The following is a 27,449-nucleotide window of genomic DNA, read 5'->3' as shown; positions in this document are numbered from 1 at the left end:
GGATAGTCGGTTCTTTTAGTGGTTAGTTTTACTTCACCCACAAGAATCACTCAACTACCAGGAGGTGGTGGGATACACCGTCAGTCCCTGCACTCGGGAGGCAGAGGTAGATGGATCTCGGAACCTGAGACCAGCCTGGCCTGCAGAGTGAGTTCCAGGATAGCTAGGCCTACAGAGAAAAATTCTATCTTGAAAACAAAACAAAACAAAAAACCAAAAAAAAAAAAAAAAAAAAACACAACAACAACAGAGAAATGCAAAACTTCTCGAGAAGAGTGGAACATCTCTCGATTCATTTGTGAGGTCAACATCCCCCTTACACCAAACAGGCAGAAGTATCATAAATGGTTAGGTATGCACCATCTGCTCTGCCCGTACCTGAACTTCTGGTAGGACTGGGAAAGATACTCATTAATGATGCTTAGGTGCGCATTGTCGCCCAGGAACATCTTGTTGGAAGCCGCGTGCTGGAGCATCTTTGCGATGGAGCCCAGATTCCTGCGCTGGTCTGTGGTGAGCTGGCCCCCGGCCGACAGGTCAATGATGTCAAAGGCATCAGGAGCCACGATAGCCGGGTTCATGTATCGGTAGTAGAGCAAGTTTCCAATGATCTGAAACAGAAGCACTGGCGTAAACACCACACTGCAGAGGAAGCCACGCGGGACTGTGCTAGCAATGGACATGAGAAAATGCAGTCCTGCGAGGAAAAGGCAAACACAGAAGACACACCGACATGCATGCATGCACATAGCCTTCCCTCAAGACCTGGAACTTGAAATAAGTAAATAAATAGTTCTGGGGCTGTAGGGGATTAAAAAAAAACCCCGAAATACTACTATGAGGGATCAATGAAAGAATGGATTCTGAGCTGGGCGGTGGCGCATGCCTTTAATCCCAGCACTCTGGGAGGCAGAGACAGGCAGATCTCTGTGAGTTTGAGGCCAGCCTGGTCTACAAGAGCTAGTTCCAGGACAGGCTCCAAAGCTACAGAGAAACCCTGTCTCCAATAATACCAAAAAAAAAAAAAAAAAAAAAAGGAAAAAAGAAAAGAATGAATTCAGAATGTACAAGTGACATTTAAACTGTGTGATCCAACATGTCAGGACGCCCTGTGTTCACGTGACAGTAGCAGCCAAGGCTGCTGCCGTCCACCTGCACTTTGGTTTTCATGGGTGGGCTTCTATGAAGCTGTGGGGCACAGCGAGAGTTAACCCTTAAGATGACCTATTTAGCACAATGCCATCTGCCCGACCCCACCATCCGCATGCTGCAGACTGCAAAGGCCACGTTCATGCCTCTGAAGTGGGGTTCACTCAACACACATCTCCCCAGGAGAGCTCAAGGACAATCACGGCATCTCCCCTAGAGTTCCAGAAAAAAGTAAAATTAATTCACCTGAACAGAAAGTCTAGAACCGAGGCCTCACTGTAGGAAAGCACAGAACTAGGAGAGAGAAGAGAAGAGCGTTCAGATTAAAAAAATAAAAAGACAACTAGAAAGAGTACAGCCGAGTAAGGACAGTCAGCAGCGAAGCCTGGGCGGAGCAGAGGAACTGCGCTTGCCGCTATTCGCCTGGCCACCAGGAGAGGGAGCAGTGCTTCAGAGAAAAGAGGACTCGGGAAAAAATCCAACTTCCTATACTTAGTGGACATTGTGAGTCTCTCAGATGAGCAGAAACTATTGGATTAGGGTTATCGCCTTCTAGTTACAGCTGGTTTTGAGGCTCACAGTCAAGGACGAGCTGCAGTAGGAATGGCGCTCGCTGCTCAGGCACTTGCTGCAGCTCTGTGGTCAGAGCTGGGTTTCTAACCTGTCTCTAGAGGCTACGAGAAGGGCAGGGACCCAGGCAGCCTTCAGATCCTCACCTTCAGCAGCTCGTCCTCGCCAGCGTCAGGGAACTTCTCGTGCAGCGAGTCCTTCAGCACTTTGGCAATGAAGCGCATCCCGTAACTGTGGGGGACAAAACAGAGTGCCGTCAGGGCCACAGAGTACATCATCAATGCCAGGACTGATCTGGGGTCATGACCGACGGCACTCACGGGATCTTGTCCACAGAGCTGATGATGGCTGAGAGGAATTTGTCTGTCACGGCCCTCATGTTCCTGATGGAGTTGTCTAGCCTGGTCTTCACTTCTTCATGAGACAAAGCTTGCTCAGGAGTCACATCGTAGGGCAGTTTGCTGAGAAAACAGAAATGACCCCCGGCAATGTTAGACCAACCCCCAGAATAACTCTCAAGGCAGGAAAACCCGGAAAGTTTGCTGACTGAAGCGCCTCTACACAGAGCTGGTAAAGCTAGGGCCGAAATCTGAACTTGGGTTGTCAGCTGTGACTGGATGTCTTACGTGACAGGCCTGACTTAAGCACCGACTGAAGACATCACATCTCTGGGGTCCCTCTCATGGCAGCACTGGCGTGCAAGCGGTAACCATAGACACGCCGTAGGGCTCGAGGTCAGCTCAGCGAGACCACGCCTACCTAGCTTACCCAAGGCCCTGCGCTGATCCCCACAATGAAGTAAAACAGTGCTTATACAGAGGAAGCTCCCAGCCCCAACGACAGACACCTCGGCTCAAGCAAATAGAGAAGGGTCTTCTAGCAGGGAAGAACAGAAGGAAGAGAAAGGCGGTCGGGTCCTGTTCCATACGAACTGCTAAGTCTGGACTTGCTAAGAAGCCAGAAGTAGCCACTAAAAGTTAAAGGTCCTGGAGAAGTGAGATGCCTCGGAGCGTGAAAGTGCTTGTCACACAAGCCTGGAGACCCCAGTTTGACCCCAGAGCCCACAGAAAGGTGGAGAGAGAGAGAACCAACTTCACAAAGTTGTCCTCTGACCTCCATTTCCCCTGACATGGACACACAGTTTATGCATTTTTGAGAAAGACTGCCCTGGCTCCAAGGAATTAAAGATGGACAGAGAGACACAGATGAGAGATGTGGGAAACCAGTGTGCCAGCTTGAACCAGAGATGAGAGTATGAACAAAGATGAGGTCCAACAGTGGAGACCAAGACGGCCCACAGGACTGAAGACACAGGACTGAGGGAGCACTGGGTTAGTCAGAAGAGGCAGGCGTGAGAGGATGGGGTGTGGGCCAGTGGCAGTGTCTAGCATACACGAAGCCCTGGCTTCAATCCCCAGCACCACATAAATCAGGCCCTTAAAGTGCATGCTTAGGAGGTGGAGGCAGAAGAATCAGGAGTTCAAAGTCGTCTGCAGCTACACAGGGAATTTGAGGCCAGCCTGGGATGCATAAGGACTTGTCCAAAAGGAAGAAAGGAAAAAGAAAGACTGACGGACACGAGACTAACGGATGCGCTACAACATGGGCCTAACTTAGCAGGGCGGAAAGAAAGGCAAGGAGCTGAGAGACAAAAAGAAACGCAGGGATAAGGGTTTTCGTGCTTCCAAACTTTAAAAAAAAAAAGTGATGACTATCTTAGGTTACCCAAGTGGTGACCTAATAAGAGAGACAGAGGGAGACTTAGTATACAGGGGAGAGGAGAGGTAGCCAGGGAGGCAGGGAACATAGTCACGTGGCCACAAGGTAAGCAGTGCCAAAGGCCACCGGAACTGAAGCCAAGGAACACACACACACACACACACACACACACACACACAGACATACAAAATCTTTCCTTTGAGGACTGTGCTTCAAGTTAAGTTGATATTTTACTTATTTAGCAAATATTTACTGAGTGCCTGTTATACGCCAGCACTTAGATAAGCGTAGAATAAAGCAATAGTGAACAAGGCATGCGTGAGGTAGCTCAGCAGGGAAAGGCTTTTCCTGTGCAGTCCCGGAGAGCTGAGTCCCATCTCCAGAGGCCGCGTAAAGGTAGAGAGAAGCAACCCCACAGAGTTGCCCTCCAACCTCCACAATGCTGTGTGGCACACACCTCCCCCATAATAATACAAAGAAATAATAACAGCTATACCAGTGATGACACAGGCTCACTCATTACCCATTCATGTTCACTGGGGAAGAGAGATCACACGGGTAAATACAAATCCCCATCAGTGAAAGGTTTTCCAAGCTTTTTGCAAGGGATTCTCCCAGGGTACAGGAGAGTGCTAATGCTGGCTGGTGGTTGGAAAAAAAGCATCAGCAGAGGCAGGAGCTTTAGCTGGACCTAAAGGATAAGATGGTATGTGCTAGGTGCACAGTGTGCCAGTGTAATGCCCTGTGATGTGTGGGGGAGGGGGGCATAGGACCTGAAAAGACCCAACTGGAACTGGAGCAGTTGAATGGGAAGGGTCATGCAGATTGGGCTGGGGGAAAGGGTGTGGGGTGGATGGCGATCTGTGTCTGGGTCCTGAGAGCTGAGCCAAATGAACACGTGGTGTCAAGGGAGCTGCATCTGCTGGAGTGAACCTTACCCACCAGAAACAGATTGAAAGCAGAGCTTGTCGGTCTGATTTGAGTAATGCTGGGAAAAGAAAGTTCAGGGAGCTGTGCTGCTTTTGGTTTTACACAGCTGGGTGAGGACCTAGAGACAAAAGTGAGCAGCTCTGTCTCTGGTTTTCCTTTGGGGCTTGTAGAGTAGCTTTTCACACCATTGTCATTCAGTCTGCAAGCTGGGCTTGGTGGCTCACACATGTAAGGCCAGCACTTTGGAGGCTGAGGCAGGTATTCAAAGTTAGCTACAGAGTGAGACCCTATTTCAACAAAACCAAATCAAACCAAAAAAAATGTGTCCCTTGTAGACCAGTGACAAAGTTTTCTAGGTTGTTAAGGCGTGTGTGTATGTGTGTGTTGTTGGCGTTGATGTTTTCATAAAATGGAAATTGAGTGTTTTTTAGTGCTAGTACCTGGTGTAGGAAGTCACCAGCATGGGAGCACCATGGGCCCCCAGCCTTACTTACCCCCCCTTCTACTTAACCACCCAACACAGCAGACTCGGACCTTGGCACCTCTAAGTATCATCTCTATCGTCTTGAAATTTCCCTCTCAATTTAATCCCAACACTCTTGAGGCAGAGGCAGGTGGATCTCTGTGAATTTGAGACCAGCCTGATCTACAGAGTGAGTTGGCAGGACAGCCAGGGCCACACAAAGAAACCCTGTCCCAGAGGGGTGGAGGAGTTGTTCTTCTCCGTGATTTCTCTGACCGAAACCACTGGCCCTTGTGGTTTCAATTCTTTTGCTTGTTGCTATTTTGTTTTATTTGTTGACTTTCGTGCAATGCTGAGGACAAAGCCCAGGACCCTGTACGTGGTGGACGATGACTGCTCAGCCACTAAGTCACCCTCCCCAGCGCTACTGCTTGTGACAAACAAGCACGTAAGGGTACAGTGAATTTTACTAGTCTGAAAGTGACAACAAGAGCTTACAAATTAAACACACAGGACTTGATTGTAAATTACAAATAGAATACTGGTATCATTCCGTCTGCTATGGCAGCTGTAGCCCTGTCTGCTTGTCCTGGTTTACCATGGTGACTATAACCAACTTACCACACCTGCCTCTGCTGATGCTTCTTTTCCAACCACCAGCCAGCATTAGCACTCTCCTGTACCCTGGGAGAATCCCTTGCAAAAAGCTTGGAAAACCTTTCACTGATGGGGATTTGTATCTACCCGTGTGATCTCTCTTCCCCAGTGAACACGAATGGGTAATGAGTGAGCCCGTGTCATCACTGGTATAGCTGTTATTATTTCTTTGTATTATTATGGGGGAGGTGTGTGCCACACAGCACTGTGGAGGTTGGAGGGCAACTCTGTGGGGTTGCTTCTCTCTACCTTTACGCGGCCTCTGGAGATGGGACTCAGCTCTCCGGGACTGCACAGGAAAAGCCTTTCCCTGCTGAGCTACCTCACGCATGCCTTGTTCACTATTGCTTTATTCTACGCTTATCTAAGTGCTGGTGTATAACAGGCACTCAGTAAATATTTGCTAAATAAGTAAAATATCAACTTAACTTGAAGCACAGTCCTCAAAGGAAAGATTTTGTGTGTGTGTGTGTGTGTGTGTGTGTGTGTGTGTGTGTATGTGTAACTGAGTCTCATGTGGTCTACGCTGGCCTGAACTCACTAGGTAGCTATGACTGACCTTGCCTCCAGATTCCAAACACTGAGATGACAAACATGTCTGGCAGGAAGAGTTACTTGAACTATTATTCTTGTAAACCAAAAGCAATTGCATTAAAAAAAAAATACAGAGAACAGCCAACACATGAGAGAAAAGTGTTATGATCATCTCACCTTGCCTCTCCTGTCTGAGACTCCATCTGATTAACCCAAGACTTGTAAATATCCACAGGATCGGTTTTGATGTTGAGCGACTTGTCATCCATAATCTCCTTCACCACAGGGGCCAAGATCTGCCGGAGAGCATTCTGGCCCCGGGCACCACGGTTGAAGCTTACAACCATTTTAATAACCGTAGGATTTCCTGTCACGATTTCTTGAATCTGATCCACCTTTGACCTATAAGATATCAAACACAAATTAAACTAATATCAGAACTATCGAGTTAAGGATGCTCCTCTGGAAGCCCTTCCGAATATTCACAGAACCATCTACTGATGCTCACCTAGCTGCAGGAATCTTGACTGGACCCTTCCTGTTAGGACCAAGTACTGTAACTTCATTTTTTTTTTTTCTCTGAGATAAGGTCTCTCTATGTAGCCAAGATTGGCCTCAAACTCCTAATCTTCCTGCCTCTGCCTCCTGGCAACACTTTCTGTGTTTTGTTTGAGACAGGGGCTATGATTTTCTTGCCTCCGCCTCTTGAATGCTGGGATTACAGCTGGGACACCATGCTTGATCTACTCTTTCTTTTAAAGATTACGTGTGGTTATTTATGTAGAATGTGTATGTAGGTAATTCTACCATCAGGTCATCAGGCTTGGCAGCAAACACTTTGTACCCACTGAGCCATCTTGCCAGCCCCACCTGTCTCCCTCTCTTAAGAAGTCGCTCATAACTGCGGTACTATGCTACAGTAATAACTGTTAAGAATTAGCTACTGTCTAGTTTAGTTCAGTTGAAGGGTTAATAGGTCTTTCATGCCTCTTCATAAAAGGCAAACTATTTTCCTGCCCCAGTCTCTAGAATGCTGGGATTTCAGAGTGCACCACTATGAGGCAGTTACCAAGGCTTTATACTAGCTGTTTTTGAAGTGGATACTTTTAAAGAGTATTTCTCACAAATTGAGAGCAAGGAAAGGCAAAGGTTAGTCTAAGTCTGAACTACGGGCGTCTTCAGTGATGAAAGGGCCTCCCCCACACCCTGTCCTACAGTCTGAGTCCAAACTACTATGGGCACCTCTGGTGACATAAGGCCCTGCCCACCCCGTTCGTACTTGATCTCCTCCTGGAGCGCCGTCTTGAAGAGCCGCAGCAGTAGGTACTCCTCTCGCTGGTTGGATGCATAGTTGTACAGTGTGAAGATTACAGAGTCCATGAACTTGGTGGACTTGTTCTGCGGCATCTGAAAGATCAGCTTGGCCAGATAGGTCGGGTTGGTCTGAAATAAAACCAACAGATCAGAAACTTTTAGATAATATAAAGGCTGATTTTTTTTTAAAGTTATGTTTATAATTCTTTTGAAATTATAATCTGATCATTCCCCCTTTCCTTTCCTCCCCATAATTCCACCTATATATTCTCCCTTGCTCTCTCAAACTTCTGGCCTCTTTTTCTTTAATTGTTGATATATAAATATAGCCTGCTCAATGTGTGTAACGTTACTTGTAAGTCTATTTTCAGGGCTGACCATCTGGTGTGCAGTTGGTGTGCTCTTCCCTGGGAAGACTGTTTCTCCTGCTCTCAGTGTTCCTAAGCTGCCCATGGCTCTCTATCTAGGGTTGAAGCATCTTGAGCTTTCCCCTCCCAAGATCATGCTTTGTAAAACGTCAAGGATTATAATATACAGAAGGAAAACACGATAGCCCTTCACATATGCCTCATTCCCAGAGGGATCTGGGCCAGGCGTCCCCGCGAGGAGGCAATCAGCCAGGTTTCCCACCCGGTCCCAGGAGCCCCTTACCTGCAATAAATAGAACAGGTGCTGATAGGCTTCCAGCTTCTCCCGCTTCTCCTTGCTCAAGGCCTTGAGGCCTCCTTTCTGCTTGTTCAGCATCATCATGTCCGACAGCTGCTCTTTGTTCTTCTTGGTAAGTTTTTTACTATGAGAAACCACGTCCTACAGACAAAAACCATCACACAGATCAAAAGGCTGGCAGGGCAAGGGCCACACTTCTGCACCTGGCCCTTGTCCTAAAACAAACCAGGCTTCTGTGTAGTTAGACATGGACTGGGACGTTATCTATAATAAAATCTCAGAAAATGTGGAACACAAAACGATAGTGGCAGAATTAGAAGAGGATTAGCTAAGAAGAAAGTTGGCCTCCACAGTCCCTGTTAGAGTAGGCGGCCTCCACAGTCCCTGTTAGAGTAGGCGGTCTCCACAGTCCCTGTTAGAGTAGGCGGCCTCCACAGTCCGTTAGGAAGAGAGAAACAGGACCTGGAGCAGCACAAGGTACCTATGCTGGCTGCAGGCATGCCATGTCAGCCGCAGGCACACTATGTGGCCACAGACACACCACGCCGGTCAGGCACAGGCCGTACCTGCAGTGTGATCTTGTTCTTCACCAGCAGTCCGATTTTGATATCCATGAGATTGAGGTCATTCTCCAGCTGCTGGTTGGAACGGATGAGGGTGATGACCTCTTCTCGCATCTTCATAAGATCAAGTTCCTCCTGGAAGTCCTGGTCACTTTGGTCCAGGAGGTGGACAAACTTTCGGACCACAATCATAGGCGGATCCTCAGCATTGACTGACGAAGAAAATATGACTCAGACAGAGACCCCAAGTTCCCAGAACACTCTACGTCTGAGGAAGGGTCAGCACTGTCTTGAAGCTCTAGTGACACGTGGGACATCAACACTTAGGCCTGAGATGTGCTAGGACAACCACCAAGTGCAGCTCCTCCGTTGTTATTGCTGGGTTACCACGGGGGCTACGTCGGCAAGCAGCAAGACATCTAGCCACATGTTAGCAAAGGGCTTAATCACAAGTGGCACCCTTCCCCCAAGCCTTGCCTTCAGGACAACCAAAGAGCTCCGTGGAGAGTGCCCAGGACCTGAGGGCTCCCAAGCACTGCCTCAACTCTTCACCGCTGAGCCATGGTTACTCACTGAGAGTCTTGTAGTCATCACGAGCTTTGTTTGCCCGAATGAAAGCCTGGATTTTGATAATGTCATTTATCTAAGGAACAAAGAGGAAAGTCCTTTACTCAGTTGTCCTCCAGGTACAAGGAAGAGTACACCTGACCAGCCTGCCACGCCTGAGGATACTCACGTGATCTCGGAAATACTGCAGCCGATCTCTATAGCGCTTTCTAGCCTGATGCATCCTGGCAAGGGACTGAATCTGTGGGGAGAGGAGCCTGGAACTTAGAGGAGGCTTTCTCAACATGTCACCCTTGTGCCCCATGTGGACAAACCCTGCTGGGCTACCGTACCTTCACAACTTCATCTTTATGGGAGCGCAGGTAAGCCAGCCGATTTTGATATGCCTTCTTCTGCTTGTATCCTCTCCACTGTGACTAAAAGCATCACAAAATATATGTGGCATTATTTCCAAAGCATCAGTGAAAGTTAAAAAAAGAAAATCTCATTTTTCTATTCTGCAGGCACGTCATCCTGATGAAGCTGTAGGAAGCACCTCTGCAGGCACAGACCAAAATCCACCTGGGAGGACACTACTTCCCAGGCATCAGTAGAACACTACCCATAGTTCTGTCTGGGGCTCTGGTGCTAGGGACCCAATCTATGACCTTGTGCACACTCTGCATGTGCTCTACCACTGAGCTGTGTGCCTAGCCCACACCTGACCCCCTTACAACCAAGTCACACCGATTTGTCATCCTGTTATCAGGCATGGGAGATACACATTAATATGCCCATTCAGAGTTAAGGAAACTTAAGAGACACATGGTATCTAGTTAGCCATGGGGCCCGAATTCCTAATTCATTTTCCTGCTACTGTCACCGAGACACTATTGTTTGATTTACTGTGATTGTGACAGCCTCACTTTGATTTCTCTAGAGGTTCACACGTTGCCCCCAGAGCCACTGAAAGAAAACATGATGCAAAGCTGTCTACGCCTCCAGCCACCGCCGTTAAGCACAATGATTATAATTTCATTAAAGAGAAAAGAGGTCAGAAGAAACACACTCGCACATTCCGCTTCACAGGGTGACGGTTTAGTCCTCCTGTCTGAGAGGCCTGCTCACTGGGTGAAGTACCTGAATGCAGGTGATGGCGGGGATCTGTTTCTTCAGGAAGTTCATCCGGGATCGGAATTCCTGTCGGACTAGGTAGCCACGGCAGCAGGCTTGCAGTTTGGTGATCAAGCCTTCGTTGGCCAGCCAAAGCTGCTCTCGGTTATATGCAGCGGTCACTCCAGAGATGGAGCTCTGGAAAAGCATTTGGTCACATTCAGGGACAAGGGAAGGGACACAAAGCCCCTCCCAGAGCATACAAGTTGATTTCACTCTCCTTCAATTATTCCTAATCGTCAGTTGAGTAAGGGACATGAAGACCCCAGGTGTGTTTCCAGGACCAGGCTGATTTGTTAGTGAATTAATAATTAAATATTAAAGGCCAGGACTCTAACGACTTACTTATCTATTTATGTTTATGAGGGCTCCATCTGTGTGAACAACTTTAAGCCAGAAGAGGGCACCAGATCTCATTATAGATGGCAGGGAGCTACCATGTAATTGCTGGGAATTGAACTCAGAACCTCTGGGAGAGTAGCCAAGGCTCTTAATCACTCAGCCATCTTTCCAGCCCCCCAAGGGCAGGCCTTTAATTCATCCCTATTCTTGTACCCAGGACTTATACCCACTGGCATATGATACTAGTGAAGAACCTAGCGCTAAGGTGTGCAGGACCTCCCACCACACATACTGTGAAGGGTTTTGCTCAGCAGCCTAGACGGTTTGGACCATTACTACAGGTGATGGGCAGTAGGAAACCTTTCAGTTTTTTTTTTTTTTTAAGAACATGGCACTGTTGGAAGAACAGCTAACAGACTAGGGGAGAGTTGTATTCACTTGTGTGCCACCACTCTCTTCCACACCCCCCCCCCCCAGTTACTTCTATTTTGTTTTTGAGACCAGATTTTGGTATATAGCCTGAGTTGGCCTTTAATTCTTTTTTTTTAAATATTTATTTGTTATGTATTATGTATACAATATTCTTTCTGTGTGTATGCTTGCAGGCCAGAAGAGGGCACCAGACCTCATTACAGATGGTTGTGAGCCACCATGTGGTTGCTGGGAATCAAACTCAGGACCTTTGGAAGAGCAGGCAATGCTCTTAACCACTGAGCCATCTCTCCAGCTCCGTGGCCTTTAATTCTTATCACCCTGTTTCAGATTCCTAAGTTCTGGGATTAAAGGTGTATATGCGCGCGCCCACACACACACACACACACACACACACACACACACAGAGCACGCTGAGATAGGATTTTGAAGTAAGTGCAAATGAGGTGAATTAGAATGCTACTATTGTGGTCCCAGTAAAAGGTCCTGGGCTTGAACGAGGCAGCAGCGGTGGGAACGTTTAAGAATATCCCCCTATCTGATTACCTGCCAACATGCCCTCTCTTCCTTTCCTTAGCAGTAGAAGACTTTTTTTCTGGGCCCTAACATGCACACCAAAAATACAGTGTGCTAAGTGCTTCTGTTCTTCTGTCAAGCTGTGCCTGAGATGTCTGGGTTTCCAGATGGAGGGGGCCTGATGGTGTGGGAAAGGGCTAAGACATGGAGGTACAGATCTCAGGTCACACCCCAAAGGTAGGAGTTGGAGCAACAGGCTTGAATAAAGGTCATGGTCATGTCATCGCTCACTGCCTGCAGGATCCTCTCTTAATTGCTTATAAGCACTACAGGGAGAAGTGGAGGCTGACAGTTGCATCAGGCAGAAGCAGAGAAAGGCAGCGAGGGATCATGAAAGAGCATCAGAAGCAGGAGATGTGGGGGGAACTTCACGGAGATGAACTGAGGGAGTGGCAGAGACTTCCTAAAGGCACCTGACAACTCAAAGGCTGTCCCCGGATGCAAAAGAAAGCATTTTCACTAATGACACCAGACAAGACGCTACTTTGCTGTGAGCTAAGAAGTGGGTGGAAACAGTGAGTTTGGGGCAGACTAACTTTCAGGGCACTAAAGACAGGATGTGAATGTAGGTTAGGTCAAATCAGAAATCCTACGGGCTTGCCTTTTTTTCTTTTCCTAAAAGACAGGGTCTATTTCTAAGTCTCCTTGGCTATCCTAGAACTCACACGTGGCTGGCCTCGAACTGAGAGTTCCACCTGCTTCTGTCTCCAGAGTGGGATTAAAGGCATGCACCACCATCACTGACTGCATTCCTTTTATTTTTTTCTTTGTCTTTGGGTAAGGAGGACATGATTTGTGTGGGGACCGATACTGAAAAACACAGTCCTTAGAACAGTAGCAACCACGCTGCCTGGGAACTGGCTAGAAATGTGGACGCCCAGCCTCTGCTTTAGACCCACAGGATCAATCTCCACACCCTGCATTTGAAATTCAGACAAGTATAATAATGGAAAACATGAGAAGTCAGGACTTGCAGGAACCAGGGAGGAAGGCATTAGGCAATAACATGACGGTGAGCTCTAGAAAGGAGAGACTTCCCTCCTGAGGGCAAACGAAGGATCAAGTGGATATCCAGGAAGATGAAAAGCGGAGTGGGGAATGGGAGGGGCCATACTTGCGAGCCACAGCTTTTGTAAGAGGAAGAGATTAGGTCATGTGCTAAAAGTAAGGGAACATCACTCCTTTGGGATGCTGGACCCACATGTAAAGCAGGGTCTAAGCCCCGCTGTGCCTATGAGGACCAGAGACTCTCCAAGGCTAGAAATCACTAGATGCAGCCTCCACCCCTCAGCCCAGCACTGGTCCCTCCCTCCCCCTTACTGCGGTGGCTCCAGCTGCACCTGTCTGTCAGCCAGCAGCAGTCTCTTTCCTCACACAGTCCTGGTTTTCCCACCCTCAGTGACGTCCCCCACTGCATCCTTTCTGTCTAGAGCATCCTTCGCTCTCTTCCTTACCTGTTAAAGATGTCACTGAGGCTGCTTTCCTCCAGGAAAGAGCTAAACTTTCCCTGGCATTTCCACGACTGCACTGTGCTAGAGCCCTGTCTCTGCTTGCACTCACAGGTTCTGCTCCGGGCCTGACGTTCCCACAACCCTCAGAGGCCAAGGGGCAGAGATGATGGGTCCCCCCGAGTTTTCTTTAATAACCACACAACGTAACTCACGGAACTGTGCAACTCAGATGTTCTCAGATTTAGACTTCAACTTCTCGCAGACCACTAAAAACAGGATTTCTCCAAAATACTCATTACACAGCCTGCATTTGAGTCCAAGTGAGCTCAAGTATTGCCCTCTGACTAACACTAGCCCTGCAGCATTTTCTCTGACATGTGAAGAATGGCGGCCTACCTGGATCTCCTCCCGAGAAAGCTGCACAGAATTCTGCACAAAGTCCGCGGGTTCGTCCCAGCCTCCGCCTTGCGTCTCCAGATTGTGGTAGTAGTAGTACCCGCCTTTCACCCAGTGTTTCACCCACTTGCTGTTATTGTCTCCTGGCAGAAGACAGAGGGAAAATGAAGGTCACCCAGAGCCATGTTCCCAACCCCAGAGAGAGGATGCACTCTAGTCAGCTGTGAGAACCTGTTCCGTGGGTCTGTCCACTAACCCTCGGCTCAGAAATGTCTCATTTATGCCGTCTATGTCACATTGTAAAAATGGAATGACTAGCCGATCCCATAACAGAATCGACCATCCTAATCGCTTCTCTAAGACCTGCATGTTAGAAAACTATCCTAAAAAGATAGGTGGCCATACAGCAATGCAGTTCAGGAAGGAGAATGCTACACACCGGTCTCTGCTCTGAACTTCTTCAATTGTCCTCAGCTAATCAGAGCTATGGCATCCTAGAGAAGGCAGACAGTCAAGTCTCTCCACCTCTCCCACACTCTCATAAAACTGGTCTGGTTAACACAGTTGTCTACAAGCGTTCAAAGCTTAGGACTACTTCCCGAAAAGTGAGCCTCAAGACCGTACACTAAAGTCTCTCCTTCCACGTGCCCCTTCCCTCTACTGCCGTTTCCTCACACGCTCACGGGTGTGATTACTCCCCCATAACTCACCTGAGGCTAGTCTTTTTTTCTTGGCTTCAGCAAGGTCACTCAGGTATGTTTCCCCACATTCGGGGATGACTCCGTATAAGCCAACATCCGGGGAACGAAGGGCACTCAGAGTTCTGCCAACATCACCACTGTTGACAGCTTCATTGATGGCGAAGATTCCCAAGGCAACTGTCTCCGGAGAGAATTATTAATGTAGCCGTTTAGAAGGTGTCTACATTCATATGACTTCTCCCAACCATACCTACCAGCCACCTATCCCCCACCCACCAGACCAAAGGCTTGTGGCTCTCACCCTCCACCCAAACATAAACAAAACAGCAGACACGTGGGTACATACACTTCTGAGCTTCTTGGGTGTCTTTGTTGGACTGCCAGATTCCACCTTGAATTTCATCCAACCATAACACAGCAGACTCATCCTGGGTTTCCTACATATGATTAAAAGCAAAACAATAATAGAGCCATTATGTCAGGGTATATGTGATGAGGGCCTTCTGGGATTCGGCTATAGAAGAAGCCCCACACATGAGCTGTGGATTAACTGAATGGAAAAAGCCAGGCATCAAAAACCTGCCCTAAAATAAACGGGAAATGGCTCAGATGGAGGCAAAGGATGAAGGAGGACTGATCAAGCAGTTCAGGAAGCAGCAGAGGGAGCAGGAGTAGACACACCAGGAAGGGATCCAGTGACTTGTACAGTTTGACAAAAGCCAGAGCGTATATATTAATTAACACACTAAGTCGAGAAAGTCTCCTTTGCCCTTGATACACAGAGGCAGCGCAAATTCTCCACTACAACCAATGTTTTCAAGACTGTCAAGTCTTATTATAACCAGATCTTTTCATTCTCACAGCTAACTAAAGCCTGGAGTTTCCGTCACTGCAGGTGTCACTGGATCACATCTAAACCTTTCTGTTTGTTTTTAGGGTTTCTTTTTTATTGTTCTTTTTGTTTGCTTGTTTGTTTTCTTCTTTTGAGAAAGGGTCTCTCTACATAGCTCCGGCTGTCCTGGAACTTGTTAAATATACCAGGCTATCCTCAAACTCAGAGATCCTTCTGCCTCTGCCTTCCAAGTGCTAGGATTAAAGGTGTGCACTGCTACATCCTGCTTAAATCTTTCATTTTCAATCAGCTGCTGGAAACTAAAACATATTTCAACACAAAATCATTATGATAAATGGTGAAGAGATGGCCAGAAAAACCTGTGCAGCCTGAGGTGACCACTGGAGACGGGGAGATGGAGCAGACCTGAGGTGACCACTGGAGACAGGGGTGAGAAGCAGACCTGAGGTGACCACTGGGGACAAGGGTGAAGAACAGACCTGAGGTGACCACTGGGGACAAGGGTGAAGAACAGACCTGAGGTGACCACTGGGGACAGGGGTGAGGAGCAGACCTGGGTGACCACTGGGGACAGGGGTGAGGAGCAGACCTGAGGTGANTTCTTCCCTTAACTTCCTGATATAAAAAAAACTGTTGAATGGGCTGGAGAGATGGCTCAGAGGGTAAGAGCATTGCCTGTTCTTCCAAAGGTCCTGAGTTCAATTCCCAGCAACCATATGGTGGCTCACAACCATCTGTAATGAGGTTTGGTGCCCTCTTCCGGCCTGCAGGCATACATGGAAGGAATGCTGTGTACATAATAAATAAATATTAAAAAAAAACTGTTGAGGAATGAGTATGTACCCTAAAGATTTAAAACAGAGATGACTGGCTGTTTTTCATCTATAAAAGTTTAGATTTGTGATTCTTCTAAGATTTCTCATAAAATTACCTTTTGAGATAAGTAATTAAGTGGTTGATCCTTTTGTTGTAACCGCAAAAATGCAGCCCGCCAGTCAAAGAACTGGCTGAGAAAAACCCCTTGCTCGCTTATACACTGTTAATCTGTAACAAGTTGCTTGGGTATGAATGTATGTGGTTCTTGGGACAATTTGTTTTTCACCTGTCATACTCATGTAAACACATGTTTACTCATGTAAGGGAGATGGAAAACATGCTGGTTTTTACTTGTGTTCATTGTAATTATTCACTAAAATAATAGAATGTAACCACATTGTAACTTTTATACTGTTTGAAAGGTTTTACTGGGATATATAAGCTGTAAGAGAAAAAATAAAGTTCCTTAGAAGGAAGACCTCAAGAGAGACAGAAAGGATACACCTGAATAGAGGTAAGAAAAGAAAGAGCAGAGAAAGAAGATGACAGAGAGAGACCCTATAGATGTGTGGGTTTCTCTCTCTCTCTCTGCAGGCCCCAGAAAGTTAAATTTTGCTCCCCTTGCCAGCCCCAGAGAATTAAGAAAAGTCAAGTTGAGTGGTTAGTTCGCCAACTCTTTGGGTTTCCCTTAATCCCTGAGCTGCTGAAGGCTGGTCCTATCTCCAAAAAACAAGGAGCAAAAAGAAGGATATATATATCTCAAATATATATATTTGAGACAGTGGTTCTCTGTAGCTTTGGTGCCTGTCCTGGAACTAGCTCTTGTAGACCAGGCTGACCTCGAACTCACAGAGATCCGCCTGCCTCTGCCTCCCGAGTGCTGGGATTAAAGGCATGCGCCAACACCGCCCGGCTGGTGGGAAGAGTTTTTAAAGTCACTCATATACATAATACAAAAATGATTCCCAAAAGCCACATCTCGGCATTCAGGGGACTGGTAATTTATCTCTAGTAAATGCTCGAAAGGCACTAATTTCAAGTAAAGGAAGAAAGAAACTGCTGATGACAATGCAGACTACCTCTTGAGAAACCTCCTGCCACAAACACAACAAAATGCTGCCCAAAGTTGGTGAGAGTTGGCTTTTCCACACTGATGAGATGAACTGAAGGACTGCAGCAATCCGAGCTGGCACAGAGGCAGGATCTCGCTCAGTGAGAACGTGAACTTCGTGGCTCACTGAGAGCGAGCTCTACGCTCACGCATGCTGCTCTTATCCTCATCTGACCTGACCAGGGCCTCACCTGCTGCTTAGCATCACTGAGGGCTGGGCGACAGCTGACAGTCTGGGCAAAAAAGGAAACACACACTAAGCAAGGAACTTAGAAGGAGAATCTAGAGGATGGGTATTTAAAGAAAGCTTTGGAAGTGTATGTGGGAATAATGAGAATTACTAAAAGTGATTGTGACAGTTGCTCAATCCTATGAATATAGTGGAAACAATGACACACATTCTAAAATGATGAATTATATGGTTCGCAAATTATATTCCAACAAAAGCATGTAAAAACAAACACAGTGGTCTCCTCTACAGCTCTCCGGTCTCCTCACTGTAGTCTGACCAAGCCTGAAGGGAAGGTGCACAGCTCTGCAGGCCTGCTGAGTGAAGCACAAAGGCCCTCAGCAGGGTGGGGAGGCTGCACTGCCCCCCCCCCCCATCCAGGGAAATTGTTAGCAAATCACTAGCTGATTAGGGAGACTTTAGTGCACATGCATGACAAAGACACTTCACAGAATCCACAAGAGTCACTGACCAACTGCAAGAATGATGGCCTGCACCTGCACTTCAGGAAACTGAAGCAAGGCCCTGCCTCCATAAAAACCAAAACCCTGAACCCCTAAACAAGTGATTTATGAGAGCGAGGAATCTGACTTCTGGAGTTACCACATTATCATTAAAATGTATCAACATTAAAATTAAAAACTGTCGGCCAGGCAGTGGTGGCACACACCTTTAATCCAGGAGGCACAGCCTGGCAGATCTCTGTGAGTTCTAGGCCAGCCTGGTCTACAGAGGGAGTTCTGAGACAGCCAAGGCTACACAAGGAAACCCTGTCTCCAAAAACCAAATATATAAAATAAAAATAAATGAAACATATAAAAAATAAAGGCCATCAAAACAAAACAGCAACAACAACAACAAAGACAGGCAAAGAGACTGAAAAGAACACACAAAAAATAAATAAATAAAACAAACAAAAATCCCACCAAACAACAGAAATCACTGCTGAAAAGCCTCCCGCTGAACTTGTAGACAAAGACTCAAATCAGGTATTTTATCTGAATTCAAACGGTAATCATCTAAGTTTCTAATTATCGAAATAATGTATCTAATTTCTAATGGGAATCCTGTCTAGAACTGAAGTGTGAGAACATTCCCAGACAGTATCAACCAAGAGAAACCGTTCCTAAACATGCCAGAACGGAGATCCCAGAAGGGAGCAGCAAGCACAGTAACTGAAGAGGACCCTTGGACTGAACTGCAGATTTGCGCGTGGAAAGGGTGAGGAGGTCAGCTTGAAGACAGGTCAGTTTTGATGTTCTCAAGTTAGAAAACTAACAAGAAGAAAGGATGAAGGTGAAGCCCGAGATGTGAACACTCCATCAGGTTAGTGTCAGCCACCCGGGTTCCGACAGGGGAGGGATCCTTGCGGGCACCAGTCAAAGGATACACCACAAGCAAACCTGTCTTTAAAGAGTTTGCTAATCCGTCAGAAACTTTTCTAAGTCTGAGCGGCAGTGTCATCCCAAGACCACCAAAGACACAAAGATACCACCAAGAGGACTACACACTAAATTCTGTATGGGTCTTTTTATTGTTTTTAAGACAGCTTCGCACACAGCCCAAGCTGGCCTTGAACTCACTAAGTAGCTTAGGACAACCACGAATTCCTGATTCTGCTTCCACCTCACAGAGCTGGGATTCCAGGCATGTGCCACCCCACCCAGCGACAGACTAAATTTAAGTTACAATCTTGAGCTCGCTAAATTTAGAATTCAAGGATAATTATTTTTAAAACTATTCCCTAAATGGCTTGTAGGACTTGGAAGCTAAGCGGTTGCCTAAAAAAAGACAATTCTACCCAAAGCGCAGTCTACCCACTTGGTCCTATGATATTCTGCAAGTCTGCCTGTAACTCTCCCTTTCTCCTAGGTTTTTGGGTTTTGAAACAAGGTTTCTCTGTGTAGTCCTGGCTATCCTGGAACTTTCTTTGTAGACCAGGCTGGCCTCAAACTCATAGAGATCTGCCTGCCTCCCGAGTTCTGGGATTAAAGATGTGCCCCACCACTCCCGGACCTTTCTCCTACTCTTGATGAACTTTGCAAAGTTATTCCACAGCAAAATGAAAAGCTTTAAACTCCACTCGCAGGCTATGACTTGAATAAGTAAAGCTAAGCAAAGTCAGTCACAAAAGTCAGTATATCACATGATTCTATGTATATGAAGTGTTCTGGGTGTAAAATCCATAGACCAGGAGATTGTTGGCTGCACAGAGCCAGGGGAGACTGAGCAATAATAAGGAACCACTCACAGGTTTCTTCTGGGAATGATGAGAATGCACTAAAAGTGACCGGGAGTTTTGCAACTCTATGATTGCAATCCTACGATTGGAAACCACTGATACATTTCAGAATGGCGACTTATATGGTATGCAAGTTACACGTCAATAAAAGTACTGGAAAGCAAACATGATAGCACTCTCCACCAAATTTAACTTCTAAGTACTACCTCTGACCCACTAATGTCCTAAATTTATACATAATTTTTGTTTTGTTTTGAGGTGTTGGGGAGCAAAGGCATGGCCTCACGCATGCTAAGCAAGCACGCCACCACTGAATGCCCCACCTTCACGGATCTAGTTATCAAAAGACACATATTAGAATTCTCATAGCAGGACCTTCCAGTAAGTCAAGGAGTAGGAATCCAGAACTCCCAGCAACAGAAAATCATATAACAAGATAATACACCACAATGGTCACGTGGCTGAATGACACTAGCGTGCTGGACAATAGAAGCCTGACACAGAGGCACACACAATGTGTGGATGCACTTAAATATGGGGCAAAAGTCAACTATGGTACCTGACACTGGGATTGTGGGGACCATCAAATGGGAAGGCATGACTGAGAGTTTTGGGGTGCTGGTAACTTTTGCTGTATAGTCTGAATGTCAATCATATAGGTACATTCACTTCTAAAAGTTTATATAACTGAATACTTCATATGACTTGTCTTTTTCAGGATCTTATATTTTAATTAATCTTAACAACATCAGCAAAGATAGGGGGTAGAAATGAGAGGGAGAGCCGATCAAAACCACGTATTTTCAAAACTGCCAAGAAGAGACCTACCACTTTGAAAGCAAATTATGAATATTAAATTTAATTTAAAAAAGAATTTTGCTAAAGAGACATCTACAAGAGAGGAATACCATGAGTACCCAGAAGGTGGAGCGTTTGTCTCTTTTGTGTCTCTCCAGTGGCCAATGATGAGACAGGGCAATGTGGCCATCCCCACCTTTGCTCCAGACAGGCTGACTGCTCCTAGTCAGAACAAGCCCCGCGCAGCTCACCTGGGCCTTCTCTCTCTTTGCTCTGATCAGCATGTCTTGGTAATGCTGTGCCACTTCTGCAAGGACCCCCTCGAGTTTAGCCGCAGGGATCTGCAAGGCCTGCAGAGTCTTCTGCGCGTCCCCTTCATCCAGGGCTTCATTAATCAAACCGATGGCCAAAATCCCTACATGCAGAGAGACAATTTTAGCTAAGAAACCTAGAAACCAACCAGTCCTATAGTCTTTGCTACTCAGGAGGTTGACAGAAGGGAATCATGTGTGCCCACAAGTTCAAGACCAGCAAGAAAGGGTGCCAACTCCACAAACTCCCCTAAGAGTAACGATTCCAACTGCAACTGAGCAGCATGTATTTCGAAAAATAATTTAGCTTTTATTTCCTCTGCACTCCCTTGCCCTATTCATTACTTCAGGAAGCTCAGGTTCTTTTGCTTTGTTTTTAATGCATTAACTTTAGCAATGAGGATTTTGCTTTTGTTTGAGATGTCTCACTACAAAGCTCAGGCTCGTTTTAATGTCCCGAATGCTCAGCTTCCAAGCCTGGGCCACCACATGCAGAGGAAGTGAGGAGGGTCAGACAAACTGGCTTCGCAGCTTTCAGAAGCGTTCAGATGTGCCGCCAAATCGTTCATCATTTTTACTGAATGAAACAGGAGGCTCAGGGGCCTCCTCCCTAGGATTCCACAACAAATGAGAGGCAGATGGAAGATCTAAGCCCAGGATTGCCCATTCCAGGCCCTTCCCACAAATCACTTGAGTGTTTCCCACCGGAAATACAAATCAGAAACACCCACTGAGGCAGGTAGGCTACTCTGGGGAGGACCGTGCTGTGCGTTGCAGCATCTGGCTGATCTCTGTCCCTGGTCTCTGAGAGGAGCCTAGAATGTCCGGAAACAGAGCAGAGCACCTGTCTTTCACGGCAGTGTCTCCCACCACCCTGAAGGTGTGCCAATGGAGACATCCTATGGTGAGCCTCAGGTAATTTCAGGATGGGGCTGGGCATGTAACACATGGGTTGAAGCCATGTAGTACCAGCCTGGCGTCCTGAGTATCAGATACACAGCCAATAAGTCTGTCAGTCATATGTAGGTAATGAAGTCAGGTCTGGATTCCCAAGGCTCAGGTGAGCTTCCCTGCTCACATTAGCATGAGGATCACACATCCTGAGTCCACAGCAGCTTTGCAGTGGACTCTAGACACAGGCCCTGGCCCCTCTTTTGCCTCCTGATTTATACCCTCTATAATCAAACTGTAGTCCCAAGTCTAGCATGATTCTAAGTTAAATCATGATTCATGATTTAGAAGCCACTCTGGCAAACCACTAAGCCTCAACTTTGTAGTTAGCTGTTCGGACGTGAGACCCAGCTTGAGCTTCCAGCTGATGTCTGGCCAAGAGGGGACTTGTGGGGGACTGTGCCCTCAACCTGTACCAGATGACACAGTTCAGGCAGTTTATGTTAGAAGCACTTGCTATAACTATCTCTTACAGCTATAACAGAGCATGTAAAATCACCTCCCCAAAAAATGGATTTATAAGACACATATCCAATTATAACAACTGTGTGGTGTACTGAACACAGTATCCAACCATAGCTACTCAAGATAATTGTGTGTGCGTGTGAAAATATAAACACACATGTCTCAATGTTGCATTTAAAAGCCTTGGGGGAGCACTATTTAGAACCAGTTCATGTAGTGATGTACGTGATTATATATGTCTGTGCCAGTTGCGTGTGCAGGCATATGTGCAGGTATGTGGACATGTGTTTGGAGGTCAGAGGTTGTATCAGCTACTTTCCCTAATCACTGGGTTGGCTGGTCGATGAGCTCCCAGGAATCCTCTTGTCTCTCCCTCCCTCCTCCCCAGTACTGGATTTACAGTGTACACAGCACCCCAATTTTTACAAGGGTACTAGGGATCTGAACTCATGACTTCATGCCTGTGGGGCAGGCACTTTAGTGACTGAGCCATCTTTCCAGCCCCGAACTGCATCGTCTCTAACGGGAACCCTGTCTGAGGGGACACAGTGATGACTCACGCTCATGCTCCTCATGGACCACCAGGTTCACATGGTCCACACAAGCTTGGATGTCATTCCATGTGATGAAGTCGTTATTCTCCGCATGTGCCTGAGCTTTCAGCTTCATCAACTCATCGAGATACCTGTCCCAGCCCAAAAGTTAGAGAGAGAGAGAGAGAGAGAGAGAGAGAGAGAGAGAGAGAGAGAGAGAGAATGATTATTCAAGGAACAAAGGTCTCTAGAAGAAGGGAAGTATTGATATAAGCCATGGGCAAGGTCTGGGACTGCAAAGCAGCCTTAAAATGCAAACACCCAAGAAAACCACTAGTTCCTATTTCTAGAGGATTAGAAGATCAACTCTAGAAGGAGGCAGACAAGAGGGCCAAGCCGGAGACAGCACTTGCCTCATTATGTATGAGGCCCTGGCTCCAACCCCAACCCCAACCAGCTTCACAGCTTTTAGAACGTAATGTACTGACAGCACAAACGAAGACACAAAGCCTGGAATGAATGAAAACACGCGTGTAGACACAAAAAGGCAGAGGGAAGCGCCACGCCACGGATCCAAGGCACGCGCTCTGGGGTCCCACCTTTGACAGTTTTCTTCCTCGATATTGGTGAGGCCCGTGACTGCGCTGCTCAGCTGTTTCCACACTGTGTTCATGTCTCCTGACTCCAGAGCCCTGTTGATGAGGGCCACGGAGGACAGCATCTCCACGGCGACAGTGAGCTCAGGATGGGTGAGGCTATGCTGTACAGGAGAGGAGAGGAGGGGAGGAACACAGTGAGCAAAGACAATCTGCAGCATCACAGGAACTGGAAGTCCACATGAGAGCCTGAGTTTCTTCTATCCAAGTGCACCGAGGTTATGGGTATTAAATTCACTTCCACCCCATTCTGCTCCCAAAAAATCCAGGCTCAGTCAACTCACCTCAGGACTCTGTTGCTGCAGAGTAGCCAACTCCTTCTGATAAAGATCGGCTGCAAACGGATACACCTGGGGCAGCTGGGCTTCAGGATTCATTAGCTCCAAAACAGTCTTCTCGGCGACGCCCTTCTGGATGGCAGCATTGATTGCTGCGACTGCTGCCAGCCCTGGCGGAAAACAGGTCGACATGCAGTGGGCTCAGGGCCCTGTGCACAAACTGAGACAGGGTCTCATGTAGCTCTGGCTGCCCTGCAACTCCCCTCGCCTTGAACTTAAGACATTTACCTGCCTCTGCCTCCCAGTACTGGGATTAAATGAGTGTGCCACTATGCCTGGCTGCGTTTATTAAAAAAAAAAAAAAAAAAAAGAAAGGAAGGAAGGAAGGAAGGAAGGAAGGAAAAGAAAGAAAATATTTTTATGTTATGTGTACACATTTTGGTTGCATGTATGCATGTGAACTGCATGTGTGCTTGGTATCCATGAAGACCTGAAGTGGGTGCCAGATCCTCTAGAACTGGAGTCACAGATAGCTGTCAACCTCCATGGGAGTGCTGGGAGCAAAGCCTGGTCCTCTACAGAATGGCAAGTGCACTTAACCCCTGGGCCAGAAGCACCACACACACCTCTCCAGACCCCCCACAATCTGCTTTAAAATTTGACACTGAGGCAGGGGGTCTGCTGAATCTGGAGTCCACTAATTTCAGGCTAGTATGGCTATCCATCTCGCCCGCCACACAACGGGATTACAAGGCAGCTGCCATACCCACCAGGCTTCTACATAGATCCTGGGGGTCAGAATCCCGGTCCTCATGTTTGAGCAAAAAGTTCTATTCTACCTACAGTGTCAGCCATGATGCTTGAAGTGGAACTCTCACCTCTGAGAACCCAGCACCTCACTGCAGATGGTCATAACAGCCCTGCAGTGGGGTACAGCACAGTGGCAGAGCAGGGTACAGCTGGGCAAGGATGGGGCCAGGCCCAAGGCAGAGCCCACACTGAATGCAAAAGGCCAAAGAATGGCTTTACTGAAGAGCACGAACTGCAGAGGCCATGGCAGTAGACACAGACCTCTTGCTGGTGTAATGGCCGGTGACTGAGTTCAAGATCTGGGGAGCCAAGCACCCACATATTCCAGTCTCCTACCATAAGGACCCTTGTTCACCGAACTCGGAGCCTATGGGCTGGACTATGGGTTATTCCCTGAACAAGAATTCACCCCTAACTTGAATGTGCAGGGCCCATAGGCAGCGTGGGAGGCTGTCTGGTCCAGTAGGCAGCCCATCATGCTAGGTATCTCGTGCCAGCTGGCTACCACCCATATGTTCTCTCAGGCAAGAGGCTGATTTACCTGGCACCCAATTTGAAGCAGGACTATGCCAGGCTAGCACTGTCTGGACCGTGGTTGAGGGGCAGCTTTAGCAGACTGAGGTGACAGGCACTGGGTCATATGTGTTCACATAAATGTCTTCATACCAGTGTTTGGGTTTGCTGCAGGCTGATTCTGTCCTTCCATGCTACAGGTATTAAGGATCTGCTTACCTACATGCCAACGGCCACCCTACCTACCTGGGTATCTACTGAGCTATCGGCTGGCACCACTGCCACATTTTTTATCAGCTTGCAGACAATGCCTTTCTTACAGGTGCTAGCCTGTGCCAACAATACAGAACTCATACAGCAGGGCCAGATCAGGAAAAACACCTCCCACTGCTGGGGGCAGGCAGCTTCTCCCATCTTCCTCTTCCTTGTCCCAGGAAGGCCAAACCCCCTAGTTTTGAAAACTAGTTCATTTGAGGGCTGCCTGCACCTTTGGTTCCCCAGAACTTCTGCCCCCTGTAGAGGACTGACTCCGCCCCCTTCCCCACAGGCCTGGCTCTCGGACCACTTCCTGAATGACCCAGGACCTCCAGCTGAGCGCACCCAGAAGAGGGCCTCCGGTCTGGGGACTGCACCTTTTATTCTCCTGTTTTAGGGGACAAAACCTGCTTCTAGTGCCTGACCTAGGGACAAGATAGCCAGAGGCAGGGGCTCTGCAGGACCGAGCATGCAGTGGGGGGAGGGAGCGCAGTTAGTTGTGCTTACTCCTGCCCTGGCTGACAGGGGATCAGGACCATGGACATGGGGTTCGTCACCCACCACTTCACAGCTCACACCTCTGTCCTCCCTTCCCCAACTACCCTGACAGGTGCTGGCACATAGCACTTCAACAACTAGAACAGACAGGAGTCACTTCCCTCTTCACCTGCATTTTCTGTCTGCACTGGCCACCAGGTGTGCTACCACCTCCCCAGGGCTGCCCTTCGCTGCACCCTACACCACTCGGCCCAAAACAAGTCAAGGATTTATTCGCTGTCAGCACTGTCTGCCCCAACTCCTTTTCTCCTTCCTGCTACCATCAGGAATGTTCTCTCCTCTTCCACAGACCACACATCTCTACGTCCCTAATGACCCACCTGGAGTTTATTAACCACAGTAAATCTGCCCGTTCTGCTTTTGAAACTACAAGAACCCCATTGCCACCAAAAGTGGCTTTTCATCATGACTAGTACGCTTCCAGTACCAGGTGACACAACTTCAGACCCTTCACTGACAAAGCCACAGCCCCCCCCCCCGCCCCCCCAGCCCACATTTCCATGGCCTGGGGCTAAGGGACTCTTACTTCTTTGGTATTGCTGGGCAGCGCTGTTAGCAGCGTCCACTCCCGCCTGTACCTCCTCCTTCTGCAGGGGGTCAGTCTGGCCACTCTAGGGAAAGCAAAGGACATTGATGAGATGATGGTTCATGGGCCGGCCACTAGGGTTGAAAGTTCTCTTCACAGCAGCTGCAAGGGACAGAGAGCCAGAGAAGTAAGGGACAGCTCCAGGCTCCATGTAACCACGCCCTTGGCAAACCTGGGGTACAGTGCTTCCATATTCTAGTATATTAGCACATGCACACATGTGAATGGTGTGTGTGTGTGTGTGTGTGTAAAGCACTGATAGGCTCTATATAGAAAATAAAATAAATATTTATGAACTCGCAAGGGCAGTAATGTGGCTTATTCCAACCAATGCATGCTGAAAATTTGTAAGACGTATACTTGTCTTTATCTAGACAAGAGGAGACTTTCCTATTTGTTCTTCAGGGAAAGCCTACAAGTTGAATCCCACGTGATCCACCCTGAAGCACCTGCAGTATTCTCCAGTGCCAGCCTAAGATCTTCCTTAGAGGGAGGGGACCGGAGGAGAGGGAAATGGAGAGTGGAGGCATTATGTATTTTAAAAGAGGATTCTCGGTGCTTAAAGTGGACCGGGGCTTTAAATAATGTGTATGTACTCTAGCTGAAATTTAAAACACCACCAGCCTAAGCTGTGTGAAGGAAGGAACACAGTTGCATTAGAGAATGGCCGCGTAAACACTTGGGGGACAGAATGGAACCAAGGGACAGAGATACCTGCAGGGACAGCATGGAAGCCAGGGGCAGACATCTGGGAAGGGCAGCATGGAAGCCAGGGGCAAACACCTTGGGGGGGGGGAGTAGCAGACACAGACACCTGCGGGGAGAGCATGGAAGGCCCAGCAGCAACCCCATCCCCCATCCCTGTCCCACCCACCTGTCTCTTTTGCTGCTGGTCACTCTGGAGCTGCTTTAGGTACCAGTCGCTGTTCTGGGTCTGCAGCCCTCGAAGGCCCAGAGCCGGTGACTGCAGAGCCTTGAGTAGGGCCAGCGCAGAGCCCTGCTCTAACGCCAGGTTGATGTTGGCCAGAGCAGAGAATGCTGAGGGGAAAGGCAAAGAAAGGCTTACGACCAATCCGACCACAACACAACAGCCTAGAGAATCTTCCCTTCCCCCAAACAATCGCAGCTCCAAACTGCAGAAACAGCCCAGTCCTAGGGTGGCTCAGAAGCTTAGATTCTAGTCAGAGGCAGATGGATCTTTGTGAGTTTGAGGCTAGCCTGGTCTGCACAGTGACTTCTAGGACAGTCAGGACTGTTATACAGAGAAACTCTGTCTCAAAAAAAAAAAAAAAAAAAAAAAAA

General features: G+C 47.7%; 1 protein-coding gene across 1 annotated transcript in view; it reads right to left on the bottom strand.

The window, feature by feature from the left end:
- Iqgap1 (IQ motif containing GTPase activating protein 1) overlaps nucleotides 1-27,449 on the bottom strand; it is an 89,606-nt gene that overhangs the window by 13,622 nt on the left and 48,535 nt on the right. The window contains exons 10-29 of the mRNA XM_050154007.1: nucleotides 27,022-27,185; nucleotides 26,088-26,172; nucleotides 23,432-23,595; nucleotides 23,091-23,251; nucleotides 22,519-22,643; nucleotides 20,483-20,646; nucleotides 14,529-14,619; nucleotides 14,192-14,359; nucleotides 13,482-13,624; nucleotides 10,252-10,422; nucleotides 9,465-9,548; nucleotides 9,302-9,373; nucleotides 9,139-9,208; nucleotides 8,569-8,777; nucleotides 7,988-8,143; nucleotides 7,302-7,465; nucleotides 6,200-6,424; nucleotides 2,040-2,180; nucleotides 1,866-1,950; nucleotides 379-611 (exon numbers count right to left, since the gene is read on the bottom strand). Coding sequence (XP_050009964.1) covers nucleotides 379-611; nucleotides 1,866-1,950; nucleotides 2,040-2,180; nucleotides 6,200-6,424; nucleotides 7,302-7,465; nucleotides 7,988-8,143; nucleotides 8,569-8,777; nucleotides 9,139-9,208; nucleotides 9,302-9,373; nucleotides 9,465-9,548; nucleotides 10,252-10,422; nucleotides 13,482-13,624; nucleotides 14,192-14,359; nucleotides 14,529-14,619; nucleotides 20,483-20,646; nucleotides 22,519-22,643; nucleotides 23,091-23,251; nucleotides 23,432-23,595; nucleotides 26,088-26,172; nucleotides 27,022-27,185 — 2,875 coding nt within the window. The remainder of the gene's footprint in view (nucleotides 1-378; nucleotides 612-1,865; nucleotides 1,951-2,039; nucleotides 2,181-6,199; nucleotides 6,425-7,301; nucleotides 7,466-7,987; nucleotides 8,144-8,568; nucleotides 8,778-9,138; nucleotides 9,209-9,301; nucleotides 9,374-9,464; nucleotides 9,549-10,251; nucleotides 10,423-13,481; nucleotides 13,625-14,191; nucleotides 14,360-14,528; nucleotides 14,620-20,482; nucleotides 20,647-22,518; nucleotides 22,644-23,090; nucleotides 23,252-23,431; nucleotides 23,596-26,087; nucleotides 26,173-27,021; nucleotides 27,186-27,449) is intronic.

Source organism: Alexandromys fortis, unplaced genomic scaffold (assembly GCF_014885135.2).
Source record: "Alexandromys fortis isolate MF-2015 unplaced genomic scaffold, M_Fortis_MF-2015_v1.1 scaffold_86, whole genome shotgun sequence".
Taxonomy (NCBI): Eukaryota; Metazoa; Chordata; class Mammalia; order Rodentia; family Cricetidae; genus Alexandromys; species Alexandromys fortis.
This window is presented reverse-complemented; position numbering and strand designations above follow the sequence as displayed.